The sequence below is a fragment of the Notothenia rossii genome (assembly GCF_949606895.1).
Source record: "Notothenia rossii genome assembly, chromosome: 11".
In the NCBI taxonomy this organism is placed as follows: domain Eukaryota; kingdom Metazoa; phylum Chordata; class Actinopteri; order Perciformes; family Nototheniidae; genus Notothenia; species Notothenia rossii.
In genome coordinates, this window is record NC_136910.1 from 1,368,549 (window position 1) to 1,388,819 (window position 20,271).

At 42.8% G+C, this 20,271-nt stretch overlaps 2 protein-coding genes across 2 annotated transcripts in view; one reads left to right on the forward strand and one right to left on the reverse strand.

Moving 5' to 3' along the window:
- LOC307025249 (microfibril-associated glycoprotein 4-like) overlaps positions 1-8,536 on the forward strand; it is a 10,924-nt gene extending 2,388 nt beyond the window's left edge. Inside the window, exons 2-7 of the mRNA XM_079659889.1 lie at positions 5,642-5,862; positions 6,524-6,682; positions 6,868-6,906; positions 7,291-7,387; positions 7,470-7,637; positions 8,131-8,536. Coding sequence (XP_079516015.1) covers positions 5,642-5,862; positions 6,524-6,682; positions 6,868-6,906; positions 7,291-7,387; positions 7,470-7,637; positions 8,131-8,384 — 938 coding nt within the window. The 3' untranslated portion in view covers positions 8,385-8,536. The remainder of the gene's footprint in view (positions 1-5,641; positions 5,863-6,523; positions 6,683-6,867; positions 6,907-7,290; positions 7,388-7,469; positions 7,638-8,130) is intronic.
- A 5,802-nt stretch (positions 8,537-14,338) lies between these two features.
- LOC307023894 (stonustoxin subunit beta-like) lies at positions 14,339-19,044 on the reverse strand. Its single transcript, XM_079657548.1, has 4 exons — positions 18,914-19,044; positions 18,609-18,708; positions 15,907-17,361; positions 14,339-15,812 (listed from the first exon to the last, which is right to left on the reverse strand). The coding sequence occupies exons 2-4, from the start codon at positions 18,697-18,699 to the stop codon at positions 15,277-15,279; spliced, it is 2,082 nt and encodes a 693-aa protein (XP_079513674.1). The 5' UTR covers positions 18,700-18,708; positions 18,914-19,044; the 3' UTR covers positions 14,339-15,276.
- Positions 19,045-20,271: the final 1,227 nt, after the last annotated feature.

The window sequence follows — 20,271 nt, forward strand, 5'->3', positions numbered from 1 at the left end:
AGAAACACAGAGGGACTACAAAGAGACACAGAGGGACTACAAAGAGACACAGAGGGACTACAGAGAGACACAGAGGGACTACAGAGAGACACAGAGGGACTACAGAGAGACACAGAGGGACTACAAAGAGACACAGAGGGACTACAGAGAGACACATAGGGACTACAGAGAGACACAGAGGGACTACAGAGAGACACATAGGGACTACAGAGAGACACAGAGGGACTACAGAGAGACACAGAGGGACTACAAAGAGACACAGAGGGACTACAAAGAGACACAAAGGGACTACAAAGAGACACAGAGGGACTACAGAGAGACACAGAGGGACTACAGAGAGACACAGAGGGACTACAGAGAGACACATAGGGACTACAGAGAGACACAGAGGGACTACAGAGAGACACAGAGGGACTACAAAGAGACACAGAGGGACTACAAAGAGACACAAAGGGACTACAAAGAGACACAGAGGGACTACAGAGAGACACAGAGGGACTACAGAGAGACACAGAGGGACTACAGAGAGACACATAGGGACTACAGAGAGACACAGAGGGACTACAGAGAGACACAGAGGGACTACAAAGAGACACAGAGGGACTACAGAGAGACACAGAGGGACTACAGAGAGACACAGAGGGACTACAGAGAGACACATAGGGACTACAGAGAGACACAGAGGGACTACAGAGAGACACAGAGGGACTACAAAGAGACACAGAGGGACTACAAAGAGACACATAGGGACTACAAAGAGACACAGAGGGACTACAAAGAGACACAGAGGGACTACAAAGAGACACAAAGGGACTACAAAGAGACACAGAGGGACTACAAAGAGACACAGAGGGACTACAAAGAGATACAGGGACTACAAAGAGACACAGAGGGACACAGAGGGACTACAAAGAGACACAGAGGGACTACAAAGAGACACAGAGGGACTACAGAGAGACACAGAGGGACTACAAAGAGACACAGAGGGACACAGAGGGACTACAAAGAGACACAGAGGGACTACAGAGAGACACAGAGGGACTACAGAGAGACACAGAGGGACTACAAAGAGACACAGAGGGACTACAAAGAGACACAGAGGGACTACAAAGAGACACATAGGGACTACAGAGAGACACAGAGGGACTACAAAGAGACACAGAGGGACTACAAAGAGACACAGAGGGACTACAGAGAGACACAGAGGGACTACAGAGAGACAAATAGGGACTACAGAGAGACACAGAGGGACTACAAAGAGACACAGAGGGACTACAGAGAGACAAATAGGGACTACAGAGAGACACAGAGGGACTACAAAGAGACACAGAGGGACTACAGAGAGACACAGAGGGACTACAGAGAGACACAGAGGGACTACAGAGAGACAAATAGGGACTACAGAGAGACACAGAGGGACTACAAAGAGACACAGAGGGACTACAGAGAGACACAGAGGGACTACAAAGAGACACAGAGGGACTACAAAGAGACACAGGGACTACAAAGAGACACAGAGGGACTACAAAGAGACACAGAGGGACTACAAAGAGACACAGGGACTACAAAGAGACACAGAGGGACTACAAAGAGACACAGAGGGACTACAAAGAGACACATAGGGACTACAAAGAGACACAGGGACTACAAAGAGACACAGAGGGACTACAAAGAGACACAGAGGGACTACAGAGAGACACAGAGGGACTACAGAGGGACTACAGAGAGACACAGAGGGACTACAGAGAGACACATAGGGACTACAGAGAGACACAGAGGGACTACAGAGAGACACAGAGGGACTACAAAGAGACACAGAGGGACTACAAAGAGACACAAAGGGACTACAAAGAGACACAGAGGGACTACAAAGAGACACAGAGGGACTACAAAGAGATACAGGGACTACAAAGAGACACAGAGGGACACAGAGGGACTACAAAGAGACACAGAGGGACTACAAAGAGACACAGAGGGACTACAAAGAGATACAGGGACTACAAAGAGACACAGAGGGACACAGAGGGACTACAAAGAGACACATAGGGACTACAAAGAGACACAGAGGGGAGACACAGAGGGACTACAGAGAGACACAGAGGGACTACAAAGAGACACAGGGACTACAAAGAGACACAGAGGGACACAGAGGGACTACAAAGAAACACAGAGGGACTACAAAGAGACACAGAGGGACTACAAAGAGACACAGAGGGACTACAAAGAGACACAGAGGGACTACAGAGAGACACAGAGGGACTACAAAGAGACACAGAGGGACTACAGAGAGACACAGAGGGACTACAAAGAGACAAAGAGGGACTACAAAGAGACACAGAGGGACTACAGAGGGACTACAGAGAGACACAGAGGGACTACAAAGAGACACAGAGGGACTACAGAGAGACACAGAGGGACTACAAAGAGACAAAGAGGGACTACAAAGAGACACAGAGAGACACAGAGGGACTACAGAGAGACACATAGGGACTACAGAGAGACACAGAGGGACTACAAAGAGACACAGAGGGACTACAGAGAGACACAGAGGGACTACAGAGGGACTACAGAGAGACACAGAGGGACTACAGAGAGACACATAGGGACTACAGAGAGACACAGAGGGACTACAGAGAGACACAGAGGGACTACAGAGGGACTACAGAGAGACACAGAGGGACTACAGAGAGACACATAGGGACTACAGAGAGACACAGAGGGACTACAGAGGGACTACAGAGAGACACAGAGGGACTACAGAGAGACACATAGGGACTACAGAGAGACACAGAGGGACTACAGAGAGACACAGAGGGACTACAAAGAGACACAGAGGGACTACAAAGAGACACAAAGGGACTACAAAGAGACACAGAGGGACTACAAAGAGACACAGAGGGACTACAAAGAGATACAGGGACTACAAAGAGACACAGAGGGACACAGAGGGACTACAAAGAGACACAGAGGGACTACAGAGAGACACAGAGGGACTACAAAGAGACACAGAGGGACACAGAGGGACTACAAAGAGACACAGAGGGACTACAGAGAGACACAGAGGGACTACAGAGAGACACAGAGGGACTACAGAGAGACACAGAGGGACTACAGAGAGACACAGAGGGACTACAAAGAGACACAGAGGGACTACAGAGAGACACAGAGGGACTACAAAGAGACACAGAGGGACTACAGAGAGACACAGGGACTACAAAGAGACACAGAGGGACTACAGAGAGACAAATAGGGACTACAGAGAGACACAGAGGGACTACAGAGAGACACAGAGGGACTACAAAGAGACACAGAGGGACTACAAAGAGACACAGAGGGACTACAGAGAGACACAGAGGGACTACAGAGAGACACAGAGGGACTACAGAGAGACACAGAGGGACTACAGAGAGACACAGAGGGACTACAAAGAGACACAGAGGGACTACAAAGAGACACAGAGGGACTACAAAGAGACACAGAGGGACTACAGAGAGACACAGAGGGACTACAAAGAGACACAGAGGGACTACAAAGAGACACAGAGGGACTACAAAGAGACACAGAGGGACTACAGAGAGACACAGAGGGACTACAAAGAGACACAGAGGGACTACAAAGAGACACAGGGACTACAAAGAGACACAGAGGGACTACAAAGAGACACAGAGGGACTACAAAGAGACACAGGGACTACAAAGAGACACAGAGGGACTACAAAGAGACACAGAGGGACTACAAAGAGACACATAGGGACTACAAAGAGACACAGGGACTACAAAGAGACACAGAGGGACTACAAAGAGACACAGAGGGACTACAAAGAGACACAGAGGGACTACAAAGAGACACAGAGGGACTACAAAGAGACACATAGGGACTACAAAGAGACACAGAGGGACACAGAGGGACTACAAAGAGACACAGAGGGACTACAAAGAGACACAGAGGGACTACAAAGAGACACAAAGGGACACAGAGGGACTACAAAGAGACACATAGGGACTACAAAGAGACACAGAGGGACTACTAAGAGACACAGGGACTACAAAGAGACACAGAGGGACTACAAAGAGACACAGAGGGACTACAAAGAGACACAACATGAAGACTAAGAGACACAACATGAAGACACAGAGACACAACATGAAGACACAGAGACACAACATGAAGACACAGAGACACAACATGAAGACAAAGAGACACAACATGAAGACACAGAGACACAACATGAAGACACAGAGACACAACATGAAGACACAGAGACACAACATGAAGACACAGAGACATAACATGAAGACACAGAGACACAACATGAAGACACAGAGACACAACATGAAGACTAAGAGACACAACATGAAGACTAAGAGACACAACATGAAGACACAGAGACACAACATGAAGACACAGAGACATAACATGAAGACACAGAGACACAACATGAAGACACAGAGACACAACATGAAGACACAGAGACACAACATGAAGACACAGAGACATAACATGAAGACACAGAGACACAACATGAAGACACAGAGACACAACATGAAGACTAAGAGACACAACATGAAGACACAGAGACATAACATGAAGACACAGAGACATAACATGAAGACACAAAGACACAACATGAAGACACAGAGACACAACATGAAGACACAGAGACACAACATGAAGACACAGAGACATAACATGAAGACACAGAGACACAACATGAAGACACAGAGACACAACATGAAGACACAGAGACACAACATGAAGACACAGAGACATAACATGAAGACACAGAGACATAACATGAAGACACAGAGACACAACATGAAGACACAGAGACATAACATGAAGACACAGAGACATAACATGAAGACACAGAGACACAACATGAAGACACAGAGACATAACATGAAGACACAGAGACACAACATGAAGACACAGAGACACAACATGAAGACACAGAGACATAACATGAAGACACAGAGACACAACATGAAGACACAGAGACACAACATGAAGACACAGAGACATAACATGAAGACACAGAGACACAACATGAAGACACAGAGACATAACATGAAGACACAGAGACACAACATGAAGACACAGAGACACAACATGAAGACACAGAGACACAACATGAAGACACAGAGACACAAAGAATTGAATAATAATACAATTTTACAAAAATAACAATTATAATAGTGAATCATTTGGACCTGTTTCTAAATGCTTCTAAATGTTATTTCATCCAATTGACACAAAACCAAAAGGTTCTGTACTCTGCTCTCCACAGGAATGAAACTGTTTCCTTTCATGATGTCGGGGTTGTAATTCCATGACACATTGTGAAATGGTTTCAAAACATCTGAGAAACAGGAACTGAGGACAGATGTTCGACTCCCTTTTACTCGTTACTGCAATGAGTTTAAGAAATCTGCGTGGGTCAACAAAGGGTCAGCGGAGAGAGTTTAGAAATGACCAATGTTAGACTCTCTGTGATAAGGCTCAAGAAACCACAAAGAGACATAATGACAACAGCAATATACTTTCAATGACCTCAACCACGTTCTTTGATATTATGATCACAGCTCAGCTTTATGCACACACATACATCTAGCATGCTTTCAGAAAGGGCTCCGTGTTGCAGGACGAGCCGGGCGGTGTGCGACTCCTGATCGGAGACTCTTACATATCGTTTTTTGTAACGAGGGTGATGACGTCAGGGCATCGTCCTCTGGGCCGGAGTTCATCGGTGAGAGACAGCAGCTGATCAGAGACGTGTTCAATATAAAGAAGACAGGAAGGCAGAGTGGACACACTGCGGGAAGATCTCCTTCAGATCACTGCAGCAGAAACATGACCATGAAGGTGAGGACCATTTCACATTTACTCTGTTACAATTCAAAGTCCTGCATTCAGCTAAAAGACCTAAAGTACAGTTGTTGATGAACTTACTTTCTAACCTTTTGTTTTTTAGAAGAGGATCATTGTGATATGTTTTGATATCTGAATCTTCTCAAATTCTGAGATTACAGTTTGAACTTTGACTTTTTGAAAAGAAGAATCACTTTTGGTCCGATGTGAAAAGATGTTTTATACCTCATTCACACCAACGCAACTCCGGTTCAAGCTCCGTGCTAGAGCTTTTCAGGTTCAGAACCCCTGAAACACCGTTGGTGTGAAGGAGGTATGTCATGGCCCTGATCCTCTTCTGTATACTTGCTACAGTATATGTATATATATATTATAATATCCTTCATATGGTGTGATCAAATATGGGGATAAAATGTACTTTGTTATCTTACCTGTGTGGAAGAGCATGAGAGCCACATGTGGATTTTGTTTTAGATCTGACAAAAAGTGGGGGGTTTTTGTTCTGAGATTAAAGTCAGAATTTTTACTTTTTCCCCCGAAATTTATTTTGTTCTCAGAACTCAGTTTTTTTTCTCAGAAATCAATTTTTCCCAGAATTGAATTTTCGATTTAGGATTTCTCAGATTAAAGTCAGAACACCATGTCCTCTGTCCAGCTGGTCTCAGTCGTCCTCGTCCTCCTGGCTCTGCTGTTGGACAGCGGCATGTCTCTCGTCCTCCCAACGGACTGCAGCGACATCTACAACCAGAGCAGCAGCAGCAGCCCCAGTGGAGTTTACACCATCTACCCCATCGGACCCACCTCTGCTGTCCAGGTGCATCCTCTGAGAGACTTCATGCAACACTATATCTCACTGATCAAATGGATATGTGTTAATGAGAGAGAGTGTGTGTGTGTGTGTGTGTGTGTGTGTGTGTGTGTGTGTGTGTGTGTGTGTGTGTGTGTGTGTGTGTGTGTGTGTGTGTGTGTGTGTGTGTGTGTGTGCGTGCGCGTGTGTAGGTTAACTGTGACATGGACTCACTGGACGGACGGTGGACGGTGAGTACCTGAACTCAAAAGCTAAATCTGGCCCCCAGTTATCTGTGAACTGAAACCTGGTCAGACAGCAGAGAGGAAATATACGTACAGTATCTTTGTGCAGGATAAACAAAGTAAAGTATTTAGTCTAATCTATCAAATCTACAGTTTGATAAATCTATCCAGAGACTGTTGGGACACTTGAAGTGTGTTAGCTAAACCATGCTAGTCAGGTTAGCTCCTGGATGCATTCAGTGAATGGCAGTGAGAAATCAGAGGCTCCACCTTAGATCGACTGTTGGCTCCTGTTCCCAGTAGAGGCTGCAGGTTAAACTCTGTTATGCTCTTTTTCCATGGACTGGAAATGTCCATTATACTTGCTGAGAGATTTAGTATTTCCCCCAGGTGTTCCAGAGGAGGCTGGACGGCTCGGTGAACTTCTACCGGCCCTGGGATCACTACAAGACGGGCTTTGGTTTCGCCGTCGGAGAATACTGGCTCGGTGAGAGATGAAGACGAACCGGAGGTCCTGACTTGATCAAACTCTGGGTTTCCTAGCGTTCATGGTTTCTGTTTGTCTGCAGGTCTTGAGACTCTCTTCCACCTGACTCTGAGGAAGAAGTACGAGCTGCTGGTGGACATGGAGGACTTTGAAGGCAACAAAGCGTTCGCTCGGTACTCCTCGTTCTCCGTGGACCCCGAGGCCTCCGGGTTCACTTTGCATGTTTCTGGATTCACTGATGGAGGGGCAGGTGAGGAGCAGCAGGAAGTGCTTGATGTCTTTCTGATGTTCAGGAGACGCTCTCACACGTAGGACTGGCTTCAGACATCAGAGAGAGATAAGGGGGTAACGACAGCAGATCAGGAACTGTGGCTATATGCCCATGACATTCTTCTGTATATCACACATCTGGAGGTATCCCTTCCTATATCTTTAACAATGAATGATCTGGGCTGTCCTTAGGCTAATGACTGATTGACAAAGAGAACATTACCCAAAGGGACCGTGCTGTAGTTCCTTTACAGCCTAATGTTGTTATATATATTCTGGAGATGCATTTCAACTTCAGAAATCATAAAGTGTTTTTAATATGTGGAGATTACTTTCTGCAATATTCCAAAATCACATGGAGGAATCCCATTGGACCAGGGGCATGCTGCCTTCAGGGACCAACACAGAGATACTTCATCCCTGTGTTAGTTGTATTATAATGTTCTGATTATACACTTGTTGTGTTTCTGCAGGAGACTCCCTGAGTTATCATAACGGACAGAAGTTCTCCACCTTCGACAAAGACCAGGACTCTGGGACTTCTAACTGTGCCAGATCATACCTGGGGGGGTTCTGGTACAACGATTGTCACCACACAAATCCCAACGGGGTTTATCTCTGGGGGGCTGATGGCACTATTTATGCTATAGGAGTGAACTGGTACCATTGGAAGGGTCACAACTACTCCCTGAAATCCATCAGCATGAAGGTCCGTCCTGTGCAGTAGTTCTGCAGGACAGCAACGTGTCCTCAGCTGATATCAATCACATGTAATCACTCATCACTTTAAGATGGAAACAGATCCACACAGTGGGATAATGTCTACATTTTAAAGTCAAACTGAATCACTATGACAATAAATGAAAACAATTAAGCTGACGTGATGTCTTCCCATTGTCTCCTGGGTCTTTCTGTCTGTGTCCTCACACTTTCCTGTTCACAAACAGAAATGATCACAAATCACTGCCCTCTGCTGGCAACAGAGACAAACTACAGCTCCACCTTATTCATGGGAAAAGCATTGTAACCTTCTGAACCTCAAGGGTCTTTCTCTGCAGTCTTCACCTTATTCTTAGCCTGGTCGTGGCTGTTTCCACATTGCCTTAATTTCTGTAGCTACTTCTGTTTAGAGCAGTGGTTCTCAAATGGGGGTACGCGGACCCCTAGGGGTACGTTGGAGTACTGCAGGGGGTATGTGAGATTTATTTTATGTTAATGAAAAAAAATACATAAATGCATTTAAACAAACTAATAATAGTAGATTAACTACTTTATTCAAAAGTAACTGCTGCTCTCTTTTCCTCTCCCTCTCCTGACAGCCCGTCCCTCTCGTGCAGCTCGCTGAACCTGTAATAAGTGACCCAACAGTAAAGAATAAATATATGTATAACTAGTTTAGCTAGTTCCAGAGTAGATAAACTAGCTAAGTCTGTTAGGTCTAACTCTAGTGTATTTTGCTCCGCTCAACGGTGCGTCACAGCAGAGGAGCTGTGATCATGCAGAGCTGCAGCAGCTGATCTGATCTCTGATCCCTCTCTCCTGTCCGGTTAGACTTCCCTCACGTTTATGTCCAAATCTATCAGATCTAGCTCGTTCTAGCTAATGGTATGACTGCCTGCTTATCAAAGGACCTAAACAATTACAGTACGTCCACACAGCAGCTTTAAAAAAATCTTCCAACGCTTCTCTGCCCATTGACTTTGAATGGGGGTGACGTCACTTTGCCTCGCTTTTCGCCGAACTGCATTGTGGGAAAGCGAAGCGAAGATTTCCTGGATTCAAAAGTTGAGGGAGGGAGGGGGGGGGGGGGGGGGGGGGGGGGGGTGGTGATCAATGTAACGCTGTAACCAGATGAGTGATTACAGCGCCCGGTATCATTTTACACACATTTGTATCATACAGATGCAGGACTTACACACGCCTGTTATCTGACCGACAGGTCCGCACGCACTCTCCAGCCCAAACTCTAATAAGCATTCATTCACAAACTAAATCAGGAGACCTTTAACGTTTTACGTCCGGTTCGCTCCTTTGTTCCTCGCTGTACACAGCTCCAGTTTGGGCATTGGCCTGTCATCAGATTGTATTTGTTGTTGCTGCTGCAGCGGAAGTTTAGTACAATTATGTTTGATTAAATACTCCAAATCTCCACCCTCCATAATTGCACTTGATTCAGTTGCTTGCTACTTTCTAACGGCGGTGAGAGTGGTGCAGTGACGCTATCTATCTTCTATCGATTAGATTTATGAGTCGAAAATTATAAAAGTAGGGTAGACATGTGGATATTATCCGACTGAACAAAACGTGCATTTACCAGGTTCGTTTTCCACTGACCTTTTTTCGAGCTATTTTCCAAAATCCTATGGAGAAATCCCATTGCTATTTTGTGGAGGGAAACCGAGCGCAGCTTACTTCCGCTTTTTGGGACGCGTAACAGCAACACTAACCCCCTGATCCAACCGGAAGCGTCTGCGCTGTGCTGCAGCGTTTTTAGCGATCGCGGCCCCTCTAGTCAATGGGTGCTATTCCACCAGACCCGCAGCGCTGCACTGCGCCGCGGCTCGAAGCGTCCCAGAAGCTCCTCGCCGCAATGAATTTCTAAAATATAGGATGAATCCTATTTTTGACGCGGCGCAGCGCAGGCAGGAAGTGGAACATTCATCCGTAAATACTGGTGATGTCGTTGGCTGTCCAGCCTCAGCTCAGCCACGAGGTGATGAAAATCACCTTGTTGTCTCCTTTGCTGGTTGAGGGGGTGCACCCAGCGCAGACGCTTCTGGTGGGATCAGGGGGTAAGTTGATGCGATTTGATTGGATTGTGAGGCAAGGGAAGCAAGCCGCCTCTGGCTTCCCTTGGCATGGCCCTGACCAATCACAAGTTGGCAGGGGCATGACGTGAGCCTCATCTGGTTGGTCAATCCCTCCATTTTTTTTTCACCAAGGGAAGCACATTTCGGCTGGCCTCCTCTCGCAACAGAGAGTGCAATCTACTGTTTCACCGTAACATCTAGAGGGGCGCTGTTTCACTCTTTGTAAAATACTCCATGAGAATGGGGGAGAGACGGGCCGGCAGCAACACACAACAAAGAATTTCCGAAACTAAACGAAGTGTTTTTATTTATTTATTAAAATGATAACTACAATCCGAAAAAACAGGGGAAGCCTGCCTTCCCTTGGCCTCCAGGAGAAAACGCCACTGTCAAAATCCCATGCTCATAAAATGCTCATATATTTTTCTCTCTTCATTCCCCACGCCCCAAAATAAATAAATATACCAATTTTAGTGAAAATAACGAAGTTTGAGCAGTGTGGGTTTTATATTAACAGAGTTACACATATTTCAAAACGTGAAGTGTAATAACTGCAGCTTGCCTCCCTGTCAGAATGACAAAGATCCTCAGTGAAGCTCAAGCCCATGTTTCTCAGCATTGCACACAATTTAAACCAATCAATGTCGTATAATCAACAAGGATAATCTGGTGTTTTTGAGTTGATGAGTAGTGGAGATATCACTGTCAAATCAATCCACAGTAAGGGGAATACTTACTTCCTGGTGTACAATTCTCCGTTATCCAATGGGAATGGACGCTCACATTGCCTTTAAGGGCAGCCAACACAAACGGATGCCGTGCTTCCATGAGCGTCAAATCCCGCCGCCGATGGGAATACATTGCAATCAGTTGAAAGCTATTTGCGTCCCTTTATGAAGAGGAAGGAGCCTCGGAGCGTCACAACTGCACGCCACGGGACCCTGACCAAACGTCGCTCCTGGACGATTAGGGATATGAGAGTGTGTTGCACAAGTACAGCCTGCCTGGCACGTAACAGTGGAAAACAGAGAAACATATTCTTCATGACCAAAGCTGGAATTGAAATAAAAAAGGAAAGTGAAACTCCTGCTCGTCACCCTCTCCCTCCGGTCCACATTAATACAAATGATCCCAATACGTATGATTGATGAAAAGATCTTAAAATCAATACAAATGTATTTATTATCAACGTTAGTCCTTAACACCTATCACTGTGTACATCATTCAAACATCTTTTAAAAGTTGAACAACCCCCACACAGCTCAGTGAAATGTTGACTTTATTTGATCATTTCAGTAAAAACTGAGTAGCCAATGCGGACGCACCCCTGAAAGTCCCGCCCACCTGGGACGTTTGTGTCAGAATCGCAAACAAAAAATGAGGGAGCTTAAACGAGAAGAGCTGCAGCGAGAGCAAAAGTCTGATCATTGAGAAAGAAGAAAAAGAACTGCAAACAAAAACCTGTTAAAACAAAGAACAAAGACTTATAGTTTACACGATTACTCAAATGATTTGTTTGCAACTTATAGTTTTATTTTTGAAATTCAATTTATTTTGCTTTACTCCGTAATTTGTTCTAGGTTTTGTTTGATTCTGAGAAAGCTTTGCTTTATCTTTATGATACAAATCTAATCTCATAATATTGCAAGTAAAGTGAAGGAAAAATAAAAACATACATGTATTCATTTAAATATATCCATTTGAATTAAAGAACAGTTAAATAAGCACTGTCTACTATAACATATATAAACATACTACTTACAATCTAAAATATATACTAAACCTATAATATACGACGTACTTACATTCGTATTGAACCATTCTACGTCAACTAAAGAAGCACGAGCTTTTGAGAATCAAACTTTATTTATGTAGCATCCACCATGTCATCAGAAAAGAAAAGAAACAGACAATAAAACCCACAATTAGTTTAATAAAGTTATAAACGATCCATGTGACAAATTCAATCAAAGATACAGCTGTGGCTCAGGAGTCGGTAGGACGGTGGTTCGATTCCCAGTGCCTGCAGTCATCAAGCAAATTCCTCCCGATGTCAAAGATTGTGTGGAAAAGAGATCCTCAAGAAGAAAGTCAAATAGTGTTTAGAAAAATACTTTGCTTTCCAAATCAAAAAACAAGATACGTTTATTATTTGACTTTCAATATGTGTTCCATTCTCAGGAGAGATGAGACTACCATTATTCATATACTGGCTGCGATTACAATTAACAATTAAAGATTCAAAGGAAATAAATGATATCAGATATAAACTATATAAAAGATTTCTGGATAAAGTCCCTAATACTTCAGTTAGTAGCAGGACTTCTTCCACCTCGGAGAAAGTTTGACATTTGAACCAAAAAGGTAAATGCAACGGATAACCCTCATTTGTACTGTACCTGATCAAGAGGCATACACTGAAGGGACATTTACCAGAATACAATGAAGATGAAGGACTTGCCACAATTCTTTGATTTCACCCCGTTAGTCAGAATATAGTGGATGAGACACTGCCTCCAGAATACAATAAATAACAACAACTGGCCCTCAGTGTAAAGTCAGGTCTCTTTATTTAAGAACAGAGTGAACATATCCAGATGTTGAAGTGTTACAGGAATCTGATATTGCTTCATCTTTATAACCATCAGCAATATTTCCAACTAAATGGTGTTAACAGTGATCCTCTCAAACAAAACAAGTTCTGCATTTTTCTTCATGAGCTGTGAGTTCTGCACAAAGAAGGAAATAAACAGATGCTGAAATAAGAGATAGGATATTCTCAACATAATCAAAATGATAGATTTAACAAAACAGATCATCTTTTTCTTTGACTTAAACTATGATTTCATATGTCATCATTCTAATGTTGATAAAACATGTCTAATCTTGTCCTAAACAAAAAAAATCCACCCACACCGGTTTCATGAGAGAAAAGACTCCTCTTGTATTCTCTAAATATAACTCGCTTTAAAATACTGATTAAAAAAAGACAGAGCAAAAGCAATTGGCTCTTGAAGAACCTTATGTCCTAAAATAATGAACATCAATTCAACAAAATAAGTAACCATTTCCCCCCCATTATGTTTATATGTGTTGTATTTCAACATCAGTTTTGACAGAGCGAGTGCCGGATATATAATGCTTGAGTATATGTTACTACCATAGAAAGTTCCTATGAAGAAATATTGTTCAACTGTTGGTAAAGCATCGGCTTCAAACAGTTTGAGAAGATGATGAAATCAACATTCACTGAAAACAAGTCACTTTTTGATATCCTCATTGTTTCTGGTCCCTCTGGGTTTGAATGGATGTTTGATTCTGTGGAGCACGTTAAAGTTAGAATGGGATGTTAGGTTGCCATTTCAAACTTTAGAGCGACCAAGAAGCTAAGAGTTCTTCATCATTGCCTTAGTGGGAGGAGTTAGGAAATGTTGACCTCTCAGGAGTTCAACAGGTTTACCCGCTTCACACCAGACACTAACTGAACACAATGTTAATGAATGGGAACTCTAACCAGAATACAGTGAAGACCACTCCCCAGAATACTTACTCATACAAGCTACATTGTAGAAAGCAATAATCTACCTAACCCTAACCCTATCTCCGTCCCTCTTTGAATGCATTTTAGATTTTGAGTAGTACGTTAAAGTTAGAATGGGATGTTAGGTTTCCATTTAACCTTTTAACTGCCAGACCAAGAAGAAAGCTATGGAAAAATTAAGCACAAACACATTTCTTTTTTTTGACTGACCACACAGTTTTGTTCTTATGAGCCTCTACCAAATGGTCGAGCTGGCCTTCTATGGTAAAAGTAATCATCATACAGTACAGTATTTGTACACATCAAACTCAAATAAAACACAAACTCAAATACATTTGTTTCTTTTATGGAAAATGAGCAATATATACAATCAGATATATTCATAAAAGACAATAAATTATAATTTAAAAAAAAATAAATGGAAAAAAGTAATGTAAAGTGTTTTTCATGATAAAAAAAAGACTTGCTCATCTTACTGTAGATGCTGAATTGGCCTAACAGGAAACCACTGGCCTAACAGCACATGTCTATATCCTGTGTTGGCCTAACTTGCTCATCTGTGTGCAATTTTGGGCTGAATGCCATGCATGAAAGGTGCTATGTAAATGATTATCACTCTTTCACTCTGAGACTCAGAAGGCAGTACTAGATTTAGTAATATTACCATGAATCTAGCCATTTATTTACCATATTTTATTGGAAAACATCTCTGAAACTCTTAAAAAGTCATATAGCTAGCTTACCATAAAAGGCCAATTCGACCGATTGGTTGAGCATATTTTCCAAAAAATAATTACACTCTTGTTAAAACTTTTTTTGTGCATCAAATTATCTAATTATGTTCAGTCAGTGCCCTGCCACTAACATATGTCAAAGGGATATGGTTACCTTACAAAAGTTGACCAAAAAGAGTGATTTCTTCAGCAGTGATTTTTAGCATTGCCAACTTTCTCAGTTGAAGCTAGCTGAAGGGCATTCTGTTTGAACCACAGTGACATCTAGAGGTTGTTTTGTGCATAACATGTCAACCAAAGGGTAGAGCTTGCTGAATCAGATGGAGTTCAACTTTTTTCTTTTTTTTTTTCGACAAGATATCAAGACGCGAAATGTGCTCTACCAAATGGTGGTGCTGGCAGTTAAATAAACTCAAGAATGGCCGACTGTGTGTAGATGTGTGTGAACGTTAGGCTACTGAGCAAGTGTGTGACAGCCTCTGCCTGCTTGATGGATCGTAAAGACTGGAAAGGCGCTGTATAAATCCAGTTCATTTACAATTCAACTGGACACAGGTAGGCATAGCTGGAATCAAATTTAGCATAGACGCCTGGGACAAGAGGCTCAGTGAATGTGGTGCGAAAGGTGTACAGGTGAGTCAGTGTATGACCGGAGACTCCATAGAAGGACAAAGTGCCAGCAGGCCAGTCCAGATACACCCCGAATTTCCTGAATGAACCATAGGGATAACGTACTTTCCACACCTTCTCCGTGGCATGCAATGCCAGAAGAAATGATGAAGTTTTGCCAAAACTCCAAGATTCTGAATTATTGCCGAACGCTACATTTCTGATAACTCCCTTGTATGCAACAGCACCCAAATTATTATCATTGTTACTGGTATTCCACTCTACCTCCCAGTAATGGCACCCAGATAACTCCTCTTTGCACAATACCTGTGGCCATCTTTCGAACCTCTCTGGGTGAGGAGGATAATGCTGCGATGCTCCATATGTTGCCTTTTTGTTTCCGTGAGACAGAGTGAGATGGTTGTGGGCAGTGTTTGGGTCCAGGTGGAGATCACAGGCATCTGATGGAGAAAAGATACCAAAATATCTTATCAGTCACTTTGATGGTCAAACTGCTGAGAATTCACATTTTTAACTAAGAAAAGCCTGACTTACACCAGATCAGATCTCTCTTGTCTGTGATGGTCTCCACAGAAGAAGGCTTTTGAAAGTCTTCGGTGACCAGCCGGCCTTTCCTGTAGTGGTAGATGGTTGCTCCTTCGTAGTTGGGATTGGTTTGGGCCGTTATGAGGAAACAGAATTTGCTGTTGTTCTTCAGCCCTTTGGAAGCACCCTGGATCAATGTGGCTTTCTCTCTCATTGTGTCCTGAACTTCATGGGAGTAGTACCACTGGTCTTCATGGGTACTTCCTAACTTGGGTGATTTCAAGAAGTCAGCCATCTCATCAAGGTAGATATCACCCCTTGGCATGGAGGTGAAGACAAAGCACAGAACATCCTCTACACCTGAAGCAAGGACCTCTCTGTCCAGCTCGTTCTGGTTCTGGACGATCTTTACTCCCTCCATGGTGTCCACACAGGACTTGATGATGTTGATTTCTCTCTCTTTGTGACTCAGCCACTTGTTTAGTTTTTCATGGCTGAAGGGTGACTCGGCTCTGTCTTCAAAGACTTCTTCCAGTGAGCTCTCATCTTCTTTTCCTTCTCGGATGGAGGGAATTTTCTTGGCCATGGTCTGTTGGAGGCTGGATTCATAAATACCACACAGTTTGTGGAAAGTGCTTAGGTCTTTTCGGATCTGTGGGAAGTCCTCTCCCACTTTGTCTTCCAGAGAATCGTTGCATCTCATTCTTATTTCCTTTAAATCTTCCAGAGCTTCCTGCACCTTGATAACTAGTCCGATGCTGATCCCTTTCATCAGCTCAGGAGCTTTGGGATCAAAACTCTTCAGAGGCATCAGCCAGACCTTCAATGGGACTGAATTCTCTCCATTTGTTCCCAGTAGCTTTGGAAGTTCTACATAGGTCTGCACTGCCTCTTGAAATGTTGCTGGGTTGCTTTTAAGAATGAAGTCTCCGTAGAATTCACAGGAGAATTTCTCAGTCAGGGCTTTCTCTTCATCAGTCAGCTGGAAGCAATCACTTCCCTCAACATCAAAAGTAGGAATCTTCTTTATCACAGCGTGCATGCTGCCCTCTATCTCCTGAACCTGGCTGGCTTCTAACTTCTCACTGTCAAACACAAAGAAAGCATTTGCCCCATACAGGATGCCTGTGACTACATGAGTCGCTGAGCCCTTCTGAATAACCTCCATCTGTTCAGTGTCCAGGGTCACATCATCAACTGACAACTGCTTGAAGTTGGTGGTAGCTTTATACTGAAAGGTCACTCTGCTCTGATTCTTGAATTTCTTCTCATCATTCAGATATTTGGCAGATCCTCCAACTTCTATCAGTCCACACATGAAACTGAGCTTCAGAGAAGCTTCAATGTCCATCAGAGTGGACTTGGATTCAATGGAGTCAGATGCAGACATGTCAAAATTACTGCTGTGCTGAGGGGTATCAGTTGTTTTTTCTTCCAGTGTTTTATCATTCCACAATCTGAGACCTAAACAAATTGGAAAGTAAACAGTTTTCGGATCAGTTCAGCGCGAAAACTTTGTTTATATAAATCATCTAAACCTGATCTAACCTAAAGTAATTTCCTTTGTTCAGTTCTGAGATTAAAGACTTTCTGAGAACAAATATATAATTGTACATTTTTTCATTTAATTGAACTTTTTTTCTGAAAATCTGCCAATTCTGACGCTTGTAATGCTGGCTTTGACCACAGGAACTAAAATAATATATAAATCGTCTTCTGTACTCTAGCATTCTGTAAATTCTGAATTCAGGATTTAATATCACAATTTTTACTTTTCCTCAGAATTCTGGCTTTATTCTCAGTGAGCCAGAAAGGCATTGCTGTCCCTGGGCACATGCTAACACACTAACGACTTGAATCCCAATATTAATTGAACCCTTGTGTGGTGTTCATATTTTTGTTTCTCAGCCATTGTTCGTGGGTCTGGTGGACCCGCTGCCTTTTTGGGCTTCAATTCAACACAATCAAACTATTTGATGTTAAAATACTCAACAGCTCGACTGAGCCTTCTATTCCCATAGCACTCAGTAGCAATGATTTGATGTGCTTTTTTAACGATAAAAAATTGTTACTCTTAGAAAAAAAATCAATGACCTCTTGCCTTTGACCAGTATAGTGTTATCAACAGCTCCCGGAAACGTAAGTTCTAATATTACACTAGATAGTAAACTAGAATGCTTTTCAGACATAAACCTTGAACAATTAAATTCAATGATTCTCTCTTCTAAACCATCAACGTGTATCTTAGACCCGATTCCAACTAAGCTGTTAAAAGAAGTTTTTCCATTAATTAGCACTTCTTTATTAAATATTATGAATATGTCTTTATGATCAGGCTATGTTCCAAAATCATTCAAAGTAGTAGTCTTTCTTTCTCTCCCTTGATCCTCCTCAGAAAAGCTCATTATTTGCTAAGCAGTGGTTTGTTATGGAGTATCAATAACCTCTGAAATGTTCTTATTGACCAATCAGAATCAAGTATTCAACTAAGCCATGTAATAAATGCATAGAAAATACAATCTACGGACAAAAGCAGTGAAAGAATATTCCCGATATACACAGATGCACTACAGAGAGACAAAGAGACAAAGAAACAACTCTCATAACACACTCAAATCACAATGGCACGATGACAATCCAAAGATAAGGCCTGGTGAATTGTTGTTGTACGGTGAGTATGATGAAAGCTTTGTGACTATGTGAAGTCTTACCTGGGACCAGTTCATCTTTCCGAGCATCATAGAGCATCCCTAGGGTGAAAGGTCGTCCCAGAGCAGCAACGGTCATTTCTTCAGAGGCCATTTCTCCAACCTGTTGAGAAGAAACAACACAGACTTCAGAACCTGATTTAAACGTATGTTCAGGAGTAGGAGTGTTGAGAGTTAATAACTATTGGAGTCTGACTTTCAACTTTACTTAGTAATGCAGTATGTCCCTGCAGACACTAAGCAGCTTTAGTCTGACATAGAAAAGTAAAGTTGTTATTATAAATGTGTGTTTGTCTGTTAGTCCTCACCTGGTGAAGTTGTGTAGAGCAGCAGAGTTGTGTGAGGGTCTTCTGACTTCCAGCAGGAGCTTGAAGTCTGATGAACTGTGGTGTTGGGAGGTCACTTATATCCTGTCAGATACTCTCCTCCCCTGACCTCCTGTTCTCGTAACTGAACACACCTGCCGAAACAGTTCTTATTGTGACAGGGCTCGGCAAGAAAACACCTTCCTGGCTTCTTACATAACATCCTTCCAGAAATGAAAACAACCTCATGTAAAGGTGAAATGTGTAATACCAAGCCATCTGCTCCACAGAAACACTGGGAAAGCTCTGTTAATAGTTCCATACATGTAGGGTTTCCAGAAAGTTTCCATGGGAAGTTAAGCTGGGGAATTTTGGAAATATTTGAGGCAGAATTAAACAAAAAAACATGACATTTCAACAGAACAAGTTTTAATTATTCTATTGAACAATTATTTGTTTCATTGAAGAACGAAAACAGGAATGTTGAGTTAAATATTAATCATCCACCCCAACCCCACTCATTTAAAAATGAACAAAAGTACACCTCCCATCCAAAAGTCCCCACAAAGTCCCATTAAACATGTTAAATGGAAACAGCCCTTCTCCCTCCACAAAGCCCCATTAAACATGCACATCTTCCTTCAAGCAATCCTCTGCATTTTTGCTAAAGCCTTTCAGTCGATGGGCTCTTCTTCATCAACATCACACTCTGAGTCTTCCTCTTCCGTGTCTCTGTCCAGCCTTGTTGAGGATGGCTCTGTGTCCGGTTCAGAGAGCCTGAGGTTTGCCCGAATGCCAACCAGTTTTTCCACTCTCACATGTGTGAGCCTGTTGGGAACCTTTGTGTGGTCTCAATAGCTATGCAGTGAGCAGTGTGCTATGGCATGGATATGCAAGTGTACTTGAATCTGTTTGTTTTAGTCAAGATTATGCTAAAATATACTTTCCCCAACTATATTTAAGTTCCCTATGAAGAGCCAACCTTCAATTTTGAAAATTGACAGTTTATTCCCATAAATTCCCGTTAATTCCCGTGGAAAGTTTCCATCTTTGAAAATTCCCGGAATTTTGCAACCCTACATACATACAATCATTTATATATACAAACCCTAATTCCAGTTCCATTCAGTAGAGACATGTTTCTGATGTAATAATATATAGAAGAAATACACAGATGAATGTAATGGTGTTTGGTGATTAGAGCCCGTTGTGCGGGAGTATCATCCGGGAGGGGAATACCGAGCCGACAAAACCCCCAGAAGAACAACAGTATCAGGCAGTTTGATGCAGAGTTTCTTTCCTTACTTGAAGACAATGGGGACGTATGGGATAATGAGAGAGTTACACGGGGATGAAGGAAA